Genomic DNA, 19806 nt, shown 5'->3' with positions numbered 1-19806 from the left:
TCTCTGCAGTTCAGAAGAATACACTCCCGAAGGTGCTCGAGCGGCTGGAGGCGCAGGTGAATGGTGACTTCACATTTCCACCGGTTTGTTTGGTAACTGTGACAGCTTCTGGCGGATCGTAATTTTTTGCGAGTCAGCCGCGGCCGACACGAGATATCACCGGCCCGGTGCATTAGAAAGCCGTAACTTCGACGAGATGAATCTGGTACCCTATGTGAACCTGCTTTATCTTCGGTGTCGTGCAATCGGCGGTAGCCGCATTGGAGGACGTGTTTGCTTACTCGGCTTTTCCAAATGCCGACGCCTTTTGAGATGCAGAAAAGCTGACTTCTTCGCAATGATGACGTCTCAGATTGGTAGTCGTGAGATAGTGAAAGTTGTGGTATTTATAGCGCGGAGAAGGCACGCTCTGAAGCAGACCTCATGAATTTCCGTTTTGTTGGAATAGCAAGCAAGACAGAATGTAGCATCCGCTGCTGGACCAGCGAGACCCCCCTGCCATGATGCACCAAAGGATTTGCGAGGACAGGAGCGCTTCCTATCCAAGAGAAAGCGAGTCGAAGGGTCATTCCCTCCGTCGCTGTGTATGCTAATCTTCGTTGAATAGTCAGTATTCGGAGTGGACAGGAATCCATCCGAGCTACTCGAATTCGGTGCTTCGTGTCTCTCCGGATGCCCCCTGCACTAGGGTGAACAAGAAGCTCTGCCTGGCGACGCGATTTGTGAGTCGGCGACGCAGGGGACAGTGCCGCCGGTAGAGCTCTCGAGATTGAGTCTTAAGGAGGTAAACACGCATCGGCGTCTCGAGAGGTCTTCGTCAACGGAGGAAAACTCCGACGAAGAAAGTGAAGACCCAGATAGGCTGGGTGACAACGCCGCTGATCACATGCGGGGGACGGGCGAACTCTGGCGGAGTAGCAATTACACTATCCAGTCTTCACCGAACCTACTGAAACCAGCCGTTGAGGAAGCGTGCACGCCAACATTGGCTGGAGATCCACAGCAACCTAACGCTGCTCACGCTGAAGGGCACAAGACAATCGGAAGGGACGGTGAATTAGACGGAAACGAAGGACCTCGTGTCTCAGACGCTGAAGAGAAAAGTGGATGCATGTGAACAACTACACACACGCGCATCGAAGCCGCGTTGACCACGAGGAGCCTTATTTTTGTTAATATGCCCCGCGCAAAAACATACATCCCGACGGGGTACTACTGGTGGGAGATGCTGGCTGGCTGAAGCAGGTAGCCGGACAGAGTGGACGACGAACCACGCAACTCCTCGGCAGCGTTCTTGGTGTTTTCGGGGGCTTTGTTCCTCTCAGCACACGTGAAAAATAGAGCCGGTGAACCAGAGTTTGTCATCATACAAGACATCGACACCTAGTAGCCCCACCTAGTAGCCCTGTGTCAGGCATCTGCCGCCGACACCCGCAGATTACTGTTCGCCATAGACACATCGACAGCTCTTCTCAAGCCGTCACCGCGTTACAACACGTCAACGAAACCCGTTAGTCGTGCAGACTGCACCAAAATCTTCGAACGGCTAAGAGTCAGGGCCCACAGGTGGTCAATCACCCCGAAGCGATCGAGTCCCCCGGTTAACTGCGGTGTTCCTGGTGTTTTATCGTGGCGTGTGGAGGCGTTATTATCTGCGAACTGTAGTCCCAAACTCGCCAAACGAAGCAGACCCGAATTACGAGCTCTATCGTTACTTGCACTAACATACGGCCAATTATTTTTTAGATGGTTCCGCTCGAGAAGCAAAGAAGTTCTTGTGCTTCTCAACGTTCAGTGTCGTACCACTACCACACGAAGAAAGGCGTCGATTCGCTAACCGGTCGTTCCGCCGGTGAATCCAAAGAACAAGATCAACATTTTTATTCTGTTGTTTGAAAATAACGAAAAAATATCAGAGGAATCCCAAGACACACATGGGAGACACAGAACGAAATCTCAGGAGGAACGGAAGAGACCCTAGGTACGAAGGCATGAATGCTTTCTGCCTCGGCCGTCTCTTACAACCGCCTCACGCACCACTACACCCTCATCAAAATCCCGTCACTTAAACTCACAGCGATGCCACTTGAACCTACACTGCATTGGAGACTCCCCTGCGGAAGTGTCCGCTCTATCCACACGCCTCCGCCTTCCCGTTCCGGATAAAGGCGACTAGCACTTTGAAATCGCGTCCACCCCAGTTCTCCGTAGTCTACCACGGCAAACAGACAGCCTTTTTCTGCACTCTTCTCCCGCACCTCGGGACGCGCACTGCGCGTCGCGAATGTTCATGGAGACGTTCGGCGCCGTGAAAAGGACAAACTACAACCTGTCAAGAAACGTTGTCGCTCGAAATCGTAAAGGAACGCTGCCGGCGTGGTCAAACGCAAACCAGAAAGGGAGCTGTCCATAAATCCATCACCTGCAACGGAAGTCCACGGGCTGTAGAGACCGGTGGCGTACCGCGTCTTCCACCTGACAAAACCGGAGACCAGGGACACATGCGAGAAAACATTCACGCAGAGACCTAGAGACTTTCCCAAAACAACACCGCCCCCCCCACGAGGGGTCCATCCCACTCTGAAACGAGAATCTCACGCACGTACCATTTGTCTAGTCTCCGGAAACTGAGATGTGAGGTCCATCACGAGATCAAGAAGCTGGCCTGTACAGACACCACAGGGAGCGCAGAACACAAAGAACAGCAAAGCTTGTCTTCTCCTGTTTTTCGTGACTCAGCAGAGAGCACACACGACGTTGCTCCTGCCGTCCCATAAAGCAAGTAGCATGGACGTACTTCTCGTCAGGCAAGTCAGTCTGCATTCAAACTTGGAAGCGTTTCGTCGCTCGGAATTGTACAGGCTCGGCGCAAATCCACGCCTGCCTTCTGGTGCAGCGTCTCCTCGCCCCCGCTCTTCGAGCTCTCTCGTCCTCTCCGAAAACTCTCCAGACATCGTTTGCTCGGTTTCGATCCTCGACGCTCCACCGTCTTTGCTTGTCTCTGGTACCGGGCCTCCGTCTCGGTCCCCTCTCACTGAGGGAGCCGAAACTGCCGGCGCACTGGGGATGTCAACGCCTGGAAACACGACGGAAATCAAGGGGAGAACTGGGATGAAGGCCGGCGTCACAGTCGACACATTTTTTCACCCTTTTCCCTCTCAGAGCCGTTCCGAGAAGGAAACGGGACAAGGAGCCGCTGGGCTCCTCCGACCCTCACGCCTTTTGCTTCCGTCCCCCTGTACGTGAATTTAACCGAAAACGGTCCAAGGTCTCCAGACGGGAAATCGGATCCACCCACTTACGCCTTCGCTTGCGCCAGCAACCGTTCTTCTCTTCCTCTCCAGAAATAAAATCTGGAGTCGCCACAAGATACTTCCTGCACGCACGGCGACGTCACAACATAGAACAAGACGAGGAATCCGTAGGACACGCGATGCCGGTTCTAATGACGCGCCTGTAGTATTTTTTTCTCAGAACGGACACCACTTCTGTCTCTCCTGAAATGCGGCGCATGAACGCGGCAACAGTCGGTCAGATCTGTCCCGTCAAGGCGGCTCAAGCGGCAAAAACGACCTCGGAAACTGACGGGTGCCGATGATGCACACCACGGGGCGCCCCAGCCATTTCCGGAGTCGGCACAAACGCCCACGGAGAATCGCTGGGAGACGCAGCGCTCCAGGCGATTCAGACTGTGGTCCCTTACGGAGCAGCTTCGAGTCTCTCTCCCGGAAGCGGTTGCCAGAAAGCTTCTTCCGGGGCGTTCTGGAGGTCGTTCGCGGCAGCGTCTTCCGTGTCCGCAGGCCATGTGCCGTCTGTTGCCTCTTGTGCGGCTCGGGAAACTGCAGACTCTGAGAGCGAGTCGACGCGGATTTCCTTTGCCGACGAGCTGGAGGAAAAGGCGCCCACCGATGTGGAAGAGTTCGAGTCGGTGGAGACACTCTGCGCAGGTAGAGGAAGGGAGTCTCTGTCCCCAGAGGCATAGGGCGGTTTCTGTGGGTAGGAAAGCAGGAATTGGTTGGCCTCTTCGATACGCAGCATCCCCGACTTCCTTCGCTGGCCGGTCCCCTGCTCGCGGGGCTTCTCTGCGATCTCTTCAGGCACCTCGCTGGCCTCGCCACTTCGTGGCCAGGTCCCTTCGCGGCCCGTCCCTTCCTGGGTTTTTTCTGCGTGGTCCGACCCTCTGTGTTGTCCGTCTTCCGGCGGCTCTGTCTGCTGTGGATGTCTCTCTTTGTCGCCTCGCTCACTTGCATGCGCGTGCAAACCCTGCGCTTGGAGACGCTCGACTTCGGAGGCCATTCGTTTGCCTTTCCCTGGGTCTTGTGGCTGCGCGTCTCCTTCATCTGAGGGCGTCTCTTCGTCATGAGATCCCGACTCCTCTTGCCTCCACTGGCGATGCGGTTCACTTTCCCGGCCGTGTTTCTCACGTGCGGGGAAACGCGCAGAAGGGTGGAAGAGCCTTTGGCGTTCGAATTCTTCCTCTTCTTCAGAGGCAAATTCCTCGTCCTCGTTCCCATCTGCGTCGCCTTCTTGGTCGCCGTGGTCGTACTCTTCATCATTCTCTTCTTCACCCAGCCACTCGTCTTCGTCGTCCAACCCTTCGTCGTCCTCTCCTTCGTCATCCTCATCTTCTCCTGCATCTTCTCCTTCGACATCTCCGTCGTCTTCCCCTTCGTCTTCACCTTCGTCCTCTCCTTCGTCTTCATCTTCTCCTTCGTCTTCCCCTTCGTCTTCTTCACGGTCCTCTTCGCTCCCCTCTTCCGACCTCTCCCCTGCTCCGGCGTGGTCTTCGTCGGGGTCTTCGCCTCGCGAGCGGCCATCTTCGTCAGAGTCGAGAGTCAAGTCGACGACTTGGTCATCCTGCGTTTCCGCTTGGTCCCCCATCGTAGCGTCTCCCTTGAGAGAATCAAGCACGGAAACTCCCCCTCGGATATCGGAAGAAGCGGTGTGTTTCCACGCAAGAGCGGCCTCGTGCGCACCGGCGCCGGCCGGCACACAAAACCCGCCGAAAATGCAGAGACCGCGCAGGCGAAACCGATTAAACGTCAAGAGAGACAGAAGGGAAAGCGAGTAAGAGAGAGGAGACAAAGTGTCTGAACGAAAAAACGAAAAAAATACACATCGTTTCTAACACGGGGACCCGCTCAACAGCGTTCTCGTGAAAAGGCGGCTCCGGCATGCACAAGAGAACCGTAGACCGTCCCTTTCTTTCTCAGAGGAAAAATTATCCAGTTGCAACACAGAAAAAAGAGAGGAAATAGCCAAGCTTTCCTTTCGAAACACCTCGGGAATTCAGCTTAAGATGGACAATCGGTGGGTTGTTAAATGGAATTTAGTCGTCTTCATGCCTTTCTACCACTACAAAATCCCCCTACGTGAGGTTCATGCACAGAAATTGCCCCGTACAGGACTTGGCGCGCCACAGACGGGAAGCAAGGCGCAAAACGCGTCGCTTTCGAATTTGCTGTAAGATGTCTTTGCTTGAAAGGTGACTTTCGGATCCCGTGCGTTCACCAGCTAGTGGCGGAGGATAACGCATTTTCGGCAGGTGAGCACCGTGCCGGAATGTGTAAAGAACGAGAAGGGTGGTGTGTCACGGCAATTCGTTTTCCTCCGAGACACCCAGGTTCCCGCATTTATCCCGCTGCTGAGAGAAAACCCGACAAACCCACGCATTATGCATTTATATCTGTGCAAATCCCTAGAGAGATTCCTGTTTTTCTAACGAAAAGCGCACCACTCCTCGCGATATTTCGCACAAAACACGTATAGTGATTAGAAGCCCCCCGATTTCTTCTGGAAAGGAGTGCCGTCTGTTCTCTTGTGTAACTGACGTTCACGCCGATGAAGAGCGGCCCATCAGATTGTCGACGATGTCAGGTTTCTCACGTCGAACAGAGATATTAGAGTACCTACGCTACTGAATATATGACTCCAGTGCCGAAGCATTGAAGTTGCCAGGCAGCTTCCTCTCTCTGCACGGAACTGACCCCACAAGGTGGATAGAACAGTTGTCGGATAGACGGAGAGCGCTAGTGGGTTAGAAATAGGCCGAGCCATGAACGGTTTCTTGTGCCCGCTTGAAGCGAAGGTGTCCTAGTCGCGACGGGTTAGCAAAAGTACAGCGGAGTCCCACAACGCCCTGAGCAACCGCGGATCCTCTTCAGGTCGCCAGAAGAAATCGTGTGCCCCCAAAGCAGGAAGCGAAAAGGTCCTTCAGCCACAATCACGCAGGAGACTCACAGGAGTCACGCGCAAAGTGCCTGTGTAGCTGCCACAGCAGAAAAGAACCTGGTGCTGAAGGTGAGAGACATCACTTGCGTTTTAACGTGAAACTTGGCCACCAAGCGACTTCTAATGCGTGCACGACCGGGCTGACTAAATGTGACACACAGCGCAGAGCCGCGACCTAACGAGAGACAAACCCCTCGCTATCCGGTTCTGTGGAACAGACAGCTGGAAACACGGTCGCTTGTGACCATCGGCGCTGGAGCACACGCGAAACGGGGAACCCTAAGCGCTCCCCCACACGCCGCGCAAAGACATTAGCCCAGTTTTTTTGTCTCTCCACCGAAACGCCAAATCCTTCCACGAATGTCACAGGCAATGAAACACCTCGCAGGACACAGTCTCCCACATGCTTCGTTGTCCCCATCTTTCACGGCACAGAGAGACCTCTGCATTCACGGCGCCCCATGCGCCGAATCCCCTTCGAGCAGGAAGACCCGTCAGCCTCTGGAGGAGCCGCCTTGATACCGCCTCAAACACCCCAAATCGAAACGAGTGGACGTACGTTAGCGGTTTTCTTGTTTGCAGCACGTTCAATGAAAACAGCGAGTGCGCACTCACCGGTCCCCGTCGAGTACACCTTACGGAAAAACGTCGAGAAATATAAAACATACACATACACGTATATACGTTTCTACAGACACGCAATAAACACCCACATATAAATATACAGGCCCATGCACATATACATGTATATATAGATACATAAAAATGGAGATAAATTCACGTGAACATACTACTGCGACATGCCACTAAAATCCCCGTTTTGCCGTCACGCCCTGCCAAAAGACGCATGTCGCTCTCTCGTACATTGGGAAGGCCTTCCTTTCCCGTCTGCTCCTCGCTCGACGCGTTTTTTTCTAGACCTCTTCTTCTTTCGTGTCGATCTCGAAATAGAATCCCTTCGCCTCCAGGCGCTCTTTCAGGACGGTTCCCACGCACGCAGCTGGCGATCCGACTCCGCAGAATTTTGTGCATTTGTCCATGTTCAACGCCATGCACAGGGCAGTCTCCGCGATCATTTTGGCCGTTTCGCGGTAGCCGGGATCTCCCAGCTTTGAGCCGATCGTCACGGAAACGCGAAGAGCGCGCCCAGGTTGCTCCACGCAGCGCGTGCGGCCGACAGCTCGCATTTGGAAAAATCCAGAATCCAACAGCCTTTGAGAAGGGCCTTCACCTGCAGATACACGTCGACGAGTCACGGGGAACGCATGCAGACGCATTGCAGGCAGATTCGTGAACAATATCATCACCTGTTGACAGGCATCTCATACAGCAGTGTATCCACAGATATGAACAGAAAGAGACACACACATATCCGATTACACACGCTCATGCACATATACATGTATTGATATATATATATATATATATATATAAAGGTATATGCATACAGATATATATGTATATATATACATACACATTTTCAGGTGTTTTGAGAGTGCCACATGGGCTAGCAAACGCTTGAGTTCATGCGCACACGAATGCATCAATAAACTCATCCACGCAGAAGCATACGGGAGCGGTAAGAAGTACGCACGCGACTCCTACGTAGAGACTGACGCAAATCCAGCGAGACGGTTTTCCTCTGAGGCCGCGAGACCACGCAATCATAACACGCACCGGGTTGGGGAAGAATTTTGAGAGCAAATAGGAGCCATCGAAGAGGGCGGAAACTCATGCACAGTAGCCCAGTGTAGACAAGAAGAGAGGTGCACAGCGCCGAGAAGAAGCCGCCTCTGTTGACGCTCATCATTTCTCGATAGGCAAAGTCCTTGCCGTATCTTGAGCCCATGAGAGCGCTGGACCACCTGTCAGAACAACACGCACGCAGCAGAGACGTCGTGAAACTGTTTGCTTTCGCTGCCGAACTCCCCTGCATTTTCCACGAGAAAACGCTGAGACACGGACACTGCATTCCACTCCGAGGCACAGGTGACCGACAACGATGTACACCATATTCATATCTCTGCATATGTATATAATATCCGCAAATACAAAGACACAATGTAAAGCAGAGCGAGAGATCGCTTTATAGAGACACGTCGCGTTTACCGGATGAAACACAGAGAGTAAACTGCCTCGACAATTTGTGCATCGAAAACAACCCTGAGACCGGAAACGAGCGAAGAGACGCGGAAGATCGTGAAAACGCGTGTCGCTGGGCTGCGATCTTCCGTGTGCCTGGATCTCTTCGCCTCCTTCAAATCTGTTCCTGCGCAGCTCGCCATAAATGAAATGCTTCTTCGCCCGTACCCTGCATCAGGACACCGCGTTTTTGGACTATCTATGTTGCAGAGCAAAACACACAAAAGGCACTTTAAAAACGAGACACCAGTGTAGCGACGCACACGGACGGACTCCGGTTTGACTCCTGTTTGCTTGAGTGGTTCGACAGCTGCAACGCGGGAGACTCACCGGACAACCTGCTCGTTCAAAGGCGCCATGATAAAGAAGGCTCCATAGCCAAAGTCCTTGTCGTGGGTCAAAAATCGCCTTAAAAAGCAAAAAACCGAGATCGCATGTTGGAGGACGATATGCATATCAATAACCGCGTTCACTCAAAGTAAGAAAATGGGAAACGCACCTGTCCTAGGAAACGTATGCACATTTGCACCTACAAACATGTATCCACGTAAAAATACATCTCTATCTGTACACGGCGACACCAATCCGTATGCATTCATATCCATGTACATACACATATCACCCCTGGGCACCTTGGTGTTATAAACATTTAACTGCAGCACGTGCGGCCTCAGCGCGTTTCAAAAACAGACGGCTTAAGCCAAGAAAGAATGAGCATCACTCCCGTCAACTGCGCGCATAGATGGCAGTCCATACGATAGGGATACACCTTCCTACAAACCCGCCCCCGTACACTCATATGTAGACACATACACATAGAGATGCCTGTACAAACATATGGAGACACCTTTACACTTACATTTGTGACTCACAGTGCTTGCACCAGTTGCGCTTGTCAAGCTGCAAGAGTGTGGTGGACTTACACGGGAAAGTACGGTTTGGAGGGAGGCGTGAACGACACGTTTTCTGGCAACGCCCGGTTGCAAAGATAGTATGGACTGTACGTGTCCTCGGATCCAGAGAGATTCAGAAGAGAGGCGACGGTCCCGCCCGAGAAGCCGCCGCGCATTTCTGTGACAGCTGTGGTAACCTGCGCGCGTTGCAACGCAAAAAACCATTTCTTGTGACATGTGTCCCTTTCCTCTGTTTCCTCCACGTTCCGTGTCATCGCACACAGCTACCGCAAGATGCGCCATCGAAATGGATACACTTCAATACCTCCATGTGCCTATGCGCGCAGATTGTCATGTAAATTTAGCTCTCCATGTACCCACAAATAATTTGTGAATATGTATATACAGATAGAGACAAACAGACGATGGAAACAGTAAGGGGTATTGACATGCCAGCGCACAACTCATGCGTCGTGACTGTCACTGCGCCTCTGTCGGGGAATTAAGCGAGGCGTGACTATGGCTGCAAGGGGTTTTTTAGATTGCACAAAAGAGAGGCTTGCACCGCTGGTTTTTGCTGACCGATTCGCAAGGAGCTTTGGCTGTCCTCAGTGCAGTTTCCTCGAGGAGGAGACAGGAGAGGTCACTGGGGACCGAATCGAAGCCACAACAGTGAACGATCTTGACGCCTCTCTCGGCGGCGAGGTGTCCGTATTTCTGGCTGGTCGCGACGATGAAAGGCGCCTCTGAAGAAAAGGAAGGAAAAGCGGAGAGACGAGAGCAGAAGGCTGGACGCGACAAGAACGCGGCACGTGCAGAGAGGAAGCGTGACGCGCGAGGGACAGAGGAATTGAGGTGTATATAGGGGGGAAACTCTGGATTCGCGAGTGCGCCACAGCGGGACGGTTTACAACCCTGTCGCCAGAACGCCGCGACGTATCCGTTCGGTTCGGCAGATCGTCTCGCCGCGAAAAAGGCGAGAAGCAAGGAATCGCGGCTCGGAGAGCGGAAGGGGTATTTGTTTCAGCCAAGTCGCTTCAGCCGATGCGCTCGGCTCTCCAGGGTGCAAATGCAAGGGTTGTCTGTTGTTCTTTTCTCACCGCCGACGAGGTCGCAGTAGTGCGTTCGCACCTCCACACAAGCTTTGACAAGCGGCTCGCCGTATTTGAGGTAAGGACCGACAGTGGTGATGATGACTTTCGTTCTTTTGCACATGGCCGCGAGCGAGGCTTCGTCTGAGCTGTCCGCGACGATCAAGGGGATGTGTTTAGACTCGCGACCAGCGCGGGCACACGCGGCTTCGCACGCCTCCTCCAGCTTCTTCATCGAACGCCCCGCCAACGCAAATTTAACCAGAAACTCCCCGCTGTCCGTCAAATATTGCTTACAGAAATATTCTGCAACGAGTCTAGACACACAAAGACGACGCGGCAAAAGCAGGCCTTTACGTACACATGTGGACATGCAATGTTGAGAAATGGGCGGAGACACGCAGGCAGATGATCATGCGGGAATGTGCAGGTATGTATAAACAAGCGAAGGCGTATGCGGATGCATATATATATATATATATATGGAGGGAAAGCGAGAAGGACGTAGGCTATATGTTTATAAATCGCTGCGTTTAGTCGTGTGTACAAAGGAACGGGGGTAGAGAGAGGGCTCGACCGGTTGGCAGGGTGGGCCATGCGGATTTGCATATGGAGAGTTATGTGTAGGTGTCGAAATCCGGTACGTCGAGGAGTTATCACACACACACACACACACGTGTCGCAATGCAGGATATTCGGAGATGTGAAGAAAGAGTCGGAGGGCTGCAGTGGAGTTCTTACCTTCCTGTGAACCCTGTGGCGCCATACACCACAATGTCGAATTCACGACTTGCGTCGTTGAGCGGTTGACCCTCCATCGTCCTGAAAAGGAAAAGCAAGTCCTTTCTCTCACAGTTTTCTCCAAAGAATCTCCGTAACTGCCCCTCCAAAGAGACAGCGAGACATATAAGTGACACATAAATTCACGTGTATTTATATAGTATATAGATGTATATATTTGTGTCAACTCGCGGGCCTGGGTCTTCACACCTCCACACTTCCAGAGAGGAAAGTCATGCGCACATCGATCCGCACACAAAACCGTCAAACATGCGCCCGTCGCTGTTTTTTCGCCATGGGACGCAAGCTGAAAAGGGAGGACAAGTGCAGCCTTTGACCCGTTGAAAAAGTGGACGAAGTCTCAGCCTTGCCTGCTCTTTTGACACGAAGGCCCTCCACGGAGAGATGCGTGTGCGGTGACCCGAAGAGTGTGTTTTTGGAACCGCGCAGAATGAATGCGTGAACCTTAACTCCTTTGTTTATGAATCTGAGGAACGGTGCAAGGAGATCGTCGAACCGGACAATCGCAAAATTGCCGAGAAACAGATGGAAAAAAATGCGACTTTGCCAGAGAGAGCGGCCGGTGACTCGGGTCAAGAATCCGCGCGCCTGCGGTGGCCTGCCAGCGAAAGCCCACGAAGACAGCGCGGCGAAATCGATGGTTGCGACCGGTAATTTCACGACGAAAAGAAACAGGATGAATGCGGGACGACGGTTTTCGTCGTTTCTCATGCAATGGAATGACATGTGAAGGAGCGCTGTCGCCTCCGGTTCGGTATGAGACGGCCTACTCCCGCGTCTCCCGTGTGTGTCACTGGAGCCTCTCAACAAAAACAGGAGAATACCACTCTCTCGCCCTTCATGTGTAAAGTAATTCACTTTGAGGAAACACAAAAACCATCGCTGGAAACGCGAACACACTTGCGCCTCTTCGAGAGCATTACTAATTCCCCTATTCTCAGAAAGAAAGAATCACCGAAAGCTTCACTGACCGTTGGCATCAGACGAGGTCGCTTGAACAAGTATGATATATATATATATATATATTTGTATATATAACATGTAAATAGCACCCAAAGACACGAAGAAGGTGTATACGTGTCCCTTTACAAATCCAGGTAGACATGTGTATATATGTTTAAGAGAATGCATGGGAAAAGGCATATAAATGTCGGTCGGTTGCTGTCTGTGCGCTTCACCCTGTATACAATTTGTTCACACGCATCTTTTTGTGAATGCAATGAGGTCCTTCGCCATCTCTCTTGGCGTGCGTGGAGGAATCGTGTTCCGTTTTGCCGGGAGGTCTCCGGCAAGCAAATTGCTTCTGCAGCAGAAAGACTTTCTTTCTCGCGAGGCTCCTGCCTCCAGAAGCTTTTACCGCTTGGCGGCGCCCAAAAGGGAAAGACATCCGCATTAGCACACAAACTCCTAAAAAATTGTATTTATTCTTAAAGTCGTTGTATGGGTTCCTAAGAGCGTTGTAGTTATTCGCAAGAACGTTTTATGGATTCCTAAGCGCGTCGTATGTATTCCTAAAAGCCTGGTTTGCATTCCTAAAAATGTTCGCACCTGTGGGTGCGTCTCCCCCATTGAGGCAGAAAAGGTACTTTTCCCGTTTGTGAGGTAAGTTTGGACGTCAATGGGCGGGATCTGCACGCACCCCCTTGACGAACTTCAAACTGACTAACAAAAAAAACACTGCGCCAACAAGGAGTCCCCCAGTGGCAAAGTATAGTCCTACCAATGCCACGCCGCCTAAGAGAGTGCACAGAACATCCAGTCTGCGTTTCGCGTGCGCTGCGTCCGAACGTCAAGGAACTTGAGAACAACTCAAACGAGGAAATCCTAACCAAGAACTGACAGTGATGCTCTAGGCACCTTGCCCTGCCAGAAAAAACCGGCGTCCCTCAAACCGCTGGAAAACAGCCATGAAAATGAAGCCTTCCACCGTGTTTTCTTCTTCGAGCTCCCCTTACAGCAGCACGCCTCTCCCCCTCTTCCGCGCTATCTTTTCCAGTTACAAAAAAAGCCGTCAGGTGTGAACGCGGATGAGGAAGAAAGCATACGGCAAACTTCGTTTCCACACTCCTCCTTTGAGTTGTCTGTGTAGCTGAGGAGATCGCGACTTGCGAACACGGTGGCACAAGGAAAGTCGCCTTTCGTTTGACGGCAAACGGTTTCGCTTCGTGTCCGTGTTCACTTTTCTTGTGTGTTTTTTCGTACGCCACGGGGGGCATCCTGCCACGCCAGTTGTGGCCACATGGTGCCTGGCTTTTCACGTCCGGATTCATTGCCTGTACCGCTGCCTTTTCTCGTGGCACATTCAGCTGTAACGATCTCTCTAATTGCCCGTTTCATCATGCATGCTCCCCTTTTCTTCCGGTTTCTTTCGGTGGGTGTGCATGGGCGTACATAAGAAGCGGGATTTCTGATATGCCTATTGTTACTTGACTCGGCGAGCTTTCGACACTAACACGAATAACGGCGGAATCGAAGCGGAGGTCCGCATCGATGTATTTGAAAGCCTCGCCGACTTCGAGGGCACCTGTCACTTGCGTCTACGAAAGAACCCACTGGCAAAATTTTAGGACAGAAAGTGACGCCTACGTACACCCACGTGTGCTGTGTGTTTTACTTTAGAGACGCTCACATGCTTATCCTTATCTTTAGCGTTCACACGCGACGACCGCTGAGTCTCCTTCCTGCAAGGCCTCCACAGAAGTGTTTGTTCCTTGGCTGCGCTTACATATGCGCACGTAGAAACACGTGTGTGTAGACAAACGTAGATATGGAAAGATGTGGAGATGTGGTCCTGAATTTTTCACGTCTCCTTTCCGATCCACTTCAGGACCGTTTGAGTGATTTGAAGCAGCCAAAAACGAGCGTCACAGTTCCGTCCCGCGCAAACACCGCAGTTTCAGATCCTCTTCCTCGCGATAACGAAGGCAACCGCATACAAGCTGGCGCAGTGTAGAGACACCCGAAAGACCGGGACCGGGCTTTCTGCGCGGAGCCCGATCCTCGTACACGCCCTCGCAAACTGATGCAGAGGAAAAGGAGCTCCACCCGCGAAGGTTTCAAATTGCCTTCTTGTTTCACTTCGAAACGAAGTTTCATCGCGACGTCGACGCGTCAGCTACAAACAGGCTGGCGCTAATGATACATAAAAATAGATCTACATGAATATACCTATACATATGTACACGTTTATGTATGTGTCCGATTGCATACAGAGAATCCCTCTACGGACTCATCCGTACGAAAACAGATACACATACGCCCATATGAATACGCAATTATGTATTTACATATGTATGGAGTTGATCTGCAGGTGCACTGTTTTCTCCGAATGAAAGACGAAACCCCCGGCGATTACGCAGAGAGTCCGAGGTCCTGGGCAAGCTTCTGGGACTTCTGCAGGATCTGTTGCGCCTGGAGATTCTTCCAGTCCGGCGAGAAACGCGCTTCTACCTGATCCTTCATTTTCTTGATGGCTCCTGAGGGGGAAACGCACATTTGCACAGCTGCGCGAGTTCAAAAGAAAGTAGAACAAGAAGAGCATGAATGCACGGATGATTCGAGAGAGCAAACAGAAGCCATATACAGACGTATCTATCCGCATCTGCATGTAGGCGGGACAGAAGAAAAACGTGCGTCGAGGAGAAGGCACCGTACCTGCAGGATTCAAGCCCTTGGGGCAGGAGACTGTGCAGTTCATGATGCCGTGACACCTGAGAACAGAGACACGAATCTCCGAGGCACACCTTGTGTCCGCATGCAGACTTGCCAGTTTCTTCAACTCACCCCACGGAGGAAACAAAACATTCCCCACAAACGCCTTCGCTCACGGAGAGCCCTCACCTGTACAGCTTCATGGTGTCGTTGATGGCTGCCAGGCGTTCCTCGGTGAACTCGTCTCGGCTATCCGCAATCCACCTGAAAAAGACAGACAGGAAGGAAGCGGCGCAAAGACTCTACGACCACGACAAGATCACAGACGACAAGGAGTCGCTTGAAAAGGGAAACCGCCAATAAAGAAAAGACAAAAACGATGTGACGCGCGAGTGCCTGCGGAACCACAAGAGAAAGCCTGCAAATCGACTCCGCACCGGACCCGCAGACAGTTGGGGAAAAAACAAGAAGGGAACACGAGTACACTTCGCATCTGGCGATCGACTTCTGTCTCTCGTTACACATTTCCCTACCAAATAACGAAGCGCCTCCACACAAGTATCTTGCGCGTATGTCACTCCATTGCTCAACGCAGCTAACAGCCACCTGTCCATTTCTGTCCCCATATCTCTGACTCTAGTTCGTTCTCACTCTCGTTCTCTACATCTTCTCTGTCTCTGTCAACCTCTCTCTACCTCCGAGCATGGTTCGGATATTTTTCTCCGTTTCCTTCCCGAGCAACCTACTTCTCAGTCGACATACATATATACATATATATAATATATTGTGGAAGCGAAAATGTTTCTCTGTGTTGCATGCAAGGCTCACCTGAAGGCCTGCATGAGGACAGCCGGGCCGAGGTAGGCTTGTGGATTCCACCAGTAGGACGGGCACGACGTGGAGCAGCAGGCGCAGAGGATGCACTCGTACATTCCGTCGAGTTTCTTGCGGTCTTCGATCGACTGAAGATTCTCCACGTTGGGGTCCTGTGGACAAACCGGTGCATGCATCCCAACGCACGCTTGTAGGAGGCCGGCCTCGACTCTTGGGAGGAGCCCGCTTCCTCGAAAAAAGGACGATCGCGGCCGAAAGAAGCGCCGGCGCAACCCAAGAAAAAAGTACAGACCGGAAGGCATCCCCCGAGAGGGGCACAGAAAAAGGAGGAAACAGAAGTCCACACAGAGGGAAAGGTGGCAGCGCCGCGCACACGCGCCCCGGCTGTCGTTTTCCCAAAACACTGGAGCATCAGGGAGAAAACGCGGGAGGGGTCAGAGAGGAACGAGGAGTCAGGGAAGAGAGCCGACCCTGCGCGCTGCTCGACACGTCTTTCTCGACATGTCTGTTACCTTCTTCGCCGTCTTCCGCTTCAGCCACGGCTCCACGCTGCGATACTGCGCGTAGAAGTTGGTCATGTCCGGCACCAAGTCGCGGAGGACCATCATGTGGGGAAGCGGCAGAATCTCCACGGGGGGATTCGCCTCACGGAACAACGCGTGGTTGATCTTGTCTGTGACGCGGCTCACCACTTCCTCTTCGTGCCGGTCGTGCTTAATGTCCTGGCCTGAAAGACGAAAGCGAATGTGCCAGGCGTGCACGCCCAAACAACCTTGCCACTCTCTCGAGGAATATATATATATATATATATATGCATAGAGATGCACGTGGAAGATGTGACATACAAATACGTGTATATCTGTACATCTGCGTAAGTGGACATATATCCTGCACACTGTGCAGGTACAGGAATGTATGTAAATGGGTATGCAGATGCATGCATGTGGATTTAGTATGCAAGTGTTGGCGTTGGCGAAGGGATACGAGGGAGGACGCACCTGGCATGAGACGCATAGCCTCGTTTTCTCGCTCTGCTCGCTGAATGGGGGTGAGGCAGGCGAGGCAGTTTTTCCCGTCCACGTTCATCGCGCACGAGCCGCAAATGCCTTCTCGACAGCTGCGGCGAAACACAAGGGTGGGGTCCTGCGCATGCAGACACAGAGAAGAGAAAATCGCGACATTTTCCACAGGCCCAGCTCCAATTCTCTCCAAGCAACGCTGTCGCCCCCCGCCGCGTTGTCGTGTCGAGACTGCTGCCGGCGCTCAGGTTGCGCGTTTCTCTTTCTGCTCACCTGACGGTCTTTGATGGCGATGAGGGCGTCGAGCACCATCGGCCCGCATGTGGAGACATCGAGCTCGTACTTTTGCATGTACGGGCGCTTGTCCGTCTCTGGATTGTACCGGTAGATGGCGAACGTGCGGACGTCTGCTGTCTTTGGTCCTTCCATCTGCGAGCCGGCAGACGCCGCCTGCGCGACGCGGAGAAGCGGCGCTGCGCACCCGCAGAAAGCGGTGAGATCCGCGAAAACGAGAAAGCCGTAGAGGCAGACGAGGCAGCTGCCCTCACGGAGCGGAGTGCAGAAGCCAACATTTTGGCGAGAGACGAAGAGGCACGTGGGCGAGAGCTGCGCCGAATTTCAGATGTACATACACCACGGCGGCGTCGAGGTGACGGCAAGGGAGGACTGATGGTGAGACTCGGAAACGGAAAAAGCAATCGGAGGGGGGAATTACGTCGAACGACCAAAGAAGAGCCGGCAAAAGAGACAGCAGAGAGGGGATCGGAAAGTCCTGCTGTCGGCGGAGGCAAAAAAGTAGCCTCGACCAAAGGAAAGCGACTGCGGAGGGGGAAGGCGAAGAAAAAACGGAGACAGTGGCGGATACGGTATGATGACGCGAGTGGAGGTGACGCAAAAAGCCCAAGGAACATGAAATGAGCGTTAAACAAAATGAGAGGATGGCAAACACTGGCAAGGCCCCAAAGAATCTTGTAGAGCTGTCGGAAAAAACTTGCACAGACACAAAAAGCAGCAATAGATCCGCCAAACCAAATTATACATCTATATATTTAACATGCCTTGATGCATATTTCTGTCTAGACGCTTAGATTCGGGTCTGTTTGGCATATATCGCGTGAGCGAGCGGAGTCGAGTGTGAATTGGCGAGTGCCGTGAAAAAAGGTTCTACAGAAGCTTCTTCGTTTCGTCTTCCTGCTCGGGAACCGGTCCCGCGTTCAAAAGAGAACGATTCGCTGCGCGACGGGAAAAGGATTGGACGTCCAGCGAGTCGCAGGAAGTGAAATAAAAACATAAGGACCGCCAGATCGGGAAAAATCGAGACTAGAAAAACCCGCGGCGAGAAATCTCGTTGAACCGAAGAGATATCGGGGGTGCCGTCGCTGTGGCAAAACCCGCTACGAACAGGGTCTCTCTACCTGAGAGGTTAGAAAGTTGATAGTCGACGGAGAGGAAAACGGAATTTTCCTTCTTTTTGCCGTGAACACACATGCGTGGACACGAAACCCGAGAAACATCGACAAACCGTCGAGAAAAACATTTTTCGTGTCTACCTTCGGCCTTGCCTGCTGTTTCGGCGATGAACTGCTTCGTGCACGCTCTCTCTTTGCGGCAAAAAAACAGCCCCTTGTGCCAAAAACGCCTTTCAGCTGACGTGTAAGAACAACAGCTTTGGAGAAAAGAAGAACGCGTCGGCTTAGATCCGGAAACAACACCCTGTCTCGCGCTCTTCCCTCACTGCGCTCGCAACGCTACACTGGCTCGTTGAGGGGCCTTCGGGTGTAAATACACCGAGGCGCTCCGGAGGGCGAAGAGGCGCCAGCAAACGGTACAGCGCGGCGATCCTCCGAGAACGAGCTACTAGGGGGGGCTCTCTGTCTTTGTCTTTCGCGAGAACTTTGGAACTATTTGCTGAAACTTCCTGATTCCATTTTCGCCTTGTATGGCAGACCACAGCGACTATGCGTTTTGTGGGGTTTTCTCTGGCTTCGCCCCTCTACCCATATAGGAGTAAAAGAGAGGTGTTGTCTCGTGTTTAAGATACTTCGCCTTTTTGATGTACAGTTCGCGATTGCAGCTCGTCTAAACAGAAACTGCGTCTACTGGAAATCATAACATTCCACTGAGAGCCGTGATCCACCTTTCCGTCAGCTGTACGTACGGCTGGCCAGTTGCAGTTTCTGTCTGTCTTCCCTTGCTGTGTCTTCTCGGTGGTCAAACCCGAAGCCACGGGTACGGCCTCAGGATAGCTTAATTGTCGCAAAAAAACACTCCTTGCCGAAATCCTCTTTTCCTTCCTGGGAACTCCACCGCTCGTGAACCGCGTTCTTTTTGTTGGGGCTGAAAACGGCGGCGCCAGCTCCCCAGTGAGGGTGTACGAAAACGTCGATTGCCTCCAGCATCCCCGTTTTTCGGCATTTCTTTTTTTCAAGTCTGTCCATTGAACCTTCTGCCGCTTCAGTTATATCTCTTCCCTTCCCTCTCGACAGTCTGTAGATTTTCTTTCTGATGGTCGCCTGCGCTCTCCGTCGCTCCTACCCCGATTGCCTCGCTACTCTGCTCACTCGGGTGTCTCGGCAGAGGTGTACGCAAGCGCCTTCTCGCCTAGCAATCAGGTCCCCGCCGTCTCCATGGCTGCAACATCGACGAGTTATTGCAACTCCCCTTTGAGATCAGATCTTCTGCTCTTTTTCTTCCTTTTTTTTCCGAGCACGTGCTCGATAGAGGGGATTCACGGATCGTTTTGACGTTTTTCTTTGGGAAAAATCGCAAATCTGCATGTACTCTCACGCGCATCGATTCTCCCGCAGTACAGTGTCATGATCCTAGTGCAGGATCTCTGGGTGGGTACTCGAAGACTTTGCGCTTGACCTTTCTTTCGACCCCCAACGAGGAAGGTTCCACTTTTCTGGCTCCTCTCTGGTTTCGTGTCTACACCGTTGCTGTCTCTTGTCGCGTATTCTCTCTTCTCTGCTGGCCTTGCGAGCGTGAGGCCGCTCCCCCACTCATCGCAGCGTCCGTCACTCGTTTGTTCGTCCTCAGTGACACACCCGCTTTCCAGGTCTTATCCTCTCTCCGTTGAATTTTGCCTCTCGTTTCTTCTCTCTGCCGCCTCTTTTTCGGCTGCTGTCCCATCGTCTCCCCTCA

At 52.4% G+C, this 19806-nt stretch overlaps 3 protein-coding genes across 3 annotated transcripts; all 3 read right to left on the bottom strand.

Moving 5' to 3' along the window:
- Nucleotides 1-2131: 2131 nt before the first annotated feature.
- Nucleotides 2132-4881, bottom strand: NCLIV_052250 (conserved hypothetical protein; the record flags this gene model as incomplete). The annotated part of the gene is made up of 5 exons (XM_003884778.1): nucleotides 2132-2212; nucleotides 2464-2475; nucleotides 2607-2665; nucleotides 3303-3376; nucleotides 3704-4881. The coding sequence occupies 5 exons, from the start codon at nucleotides 4879-4881 to the stop codon at nucleotides 2132-2134; spliced, it is 1404 nt and encodes a 467-aa protein (XP_003884827.1).
- A 2264-nt stretch (nucleotides 4882-7145) lies between these two features.
- NCLIV_052240 (putative saccharopine dehydrogenase) lies at nucleotides 7146-11175 on the bottom strand (the record flags this gene model as incomplete). Its single annotated transcript, XM_003884777.1, has 8 exons — nucleotides 7146-7462; nucleotides 7909-8096; nucleotides 8341-8394; nucleotides 8704-8781; nucleotides 9297-9463; nucleotides 9849-10012; nucleotides 10367-10674; nucleotides 11099-11175. 8 exons carry the CDS (start codon nucleotides 11173-11175, stop codon nucleotides 7146-7148), a joined length of 1353 nt encoding a protein of 450 aa, XP_003884826.1.
- Nucleotides 11176-14509: 3334 nt separating this feature from the next.
- Nucleotides 14510-17573, bottom strand: NCLIV_052230 (Succinate dehydrogenase iron-sulfur subunit,related; the record flags this gene model as incomplete). Its single annotated transcript, XM_003884776.1, has 8 exons — nucleotides 14510-14634; nucleotides 14813-14868; nucleotides 14999-15073; nucleotides 15638-15795; nucleotides 16156-16370; nucleotides 16642-16786; nucleotides 16936-17135; nucleotides 17528-17573. The coding sequence occupies 8 exons, from the start codon at nucleotides 17571-17573 to the stop codon at nucleotides 14510-14512; spliced, it is 1020 nt and encodes a 339-aa protein (XP_003884825.1).
- Between the last annotated feature and the right edge of the window lie 2233 nt (nucleotides 17574-19806).

The sequence above is a fragment of the Neospora caninum genome, chromosome X, assembly GCF_000208865.1.
Source record: "Neospora caninum Liverpool complete genome, chromosome X".
In the NCBI taxonomy this organism is placed as follows: domain Eukaryota; phylum Apicomplexa; class Conoidasida; order Eucoccidiorida; family Sarcocystidae; genus Neospora; species Neospora caninum.
Note: the sequence above shows the minus strand (reverse complement) of the source record. Positions and strands in the feature narration are given on the sequence as shown.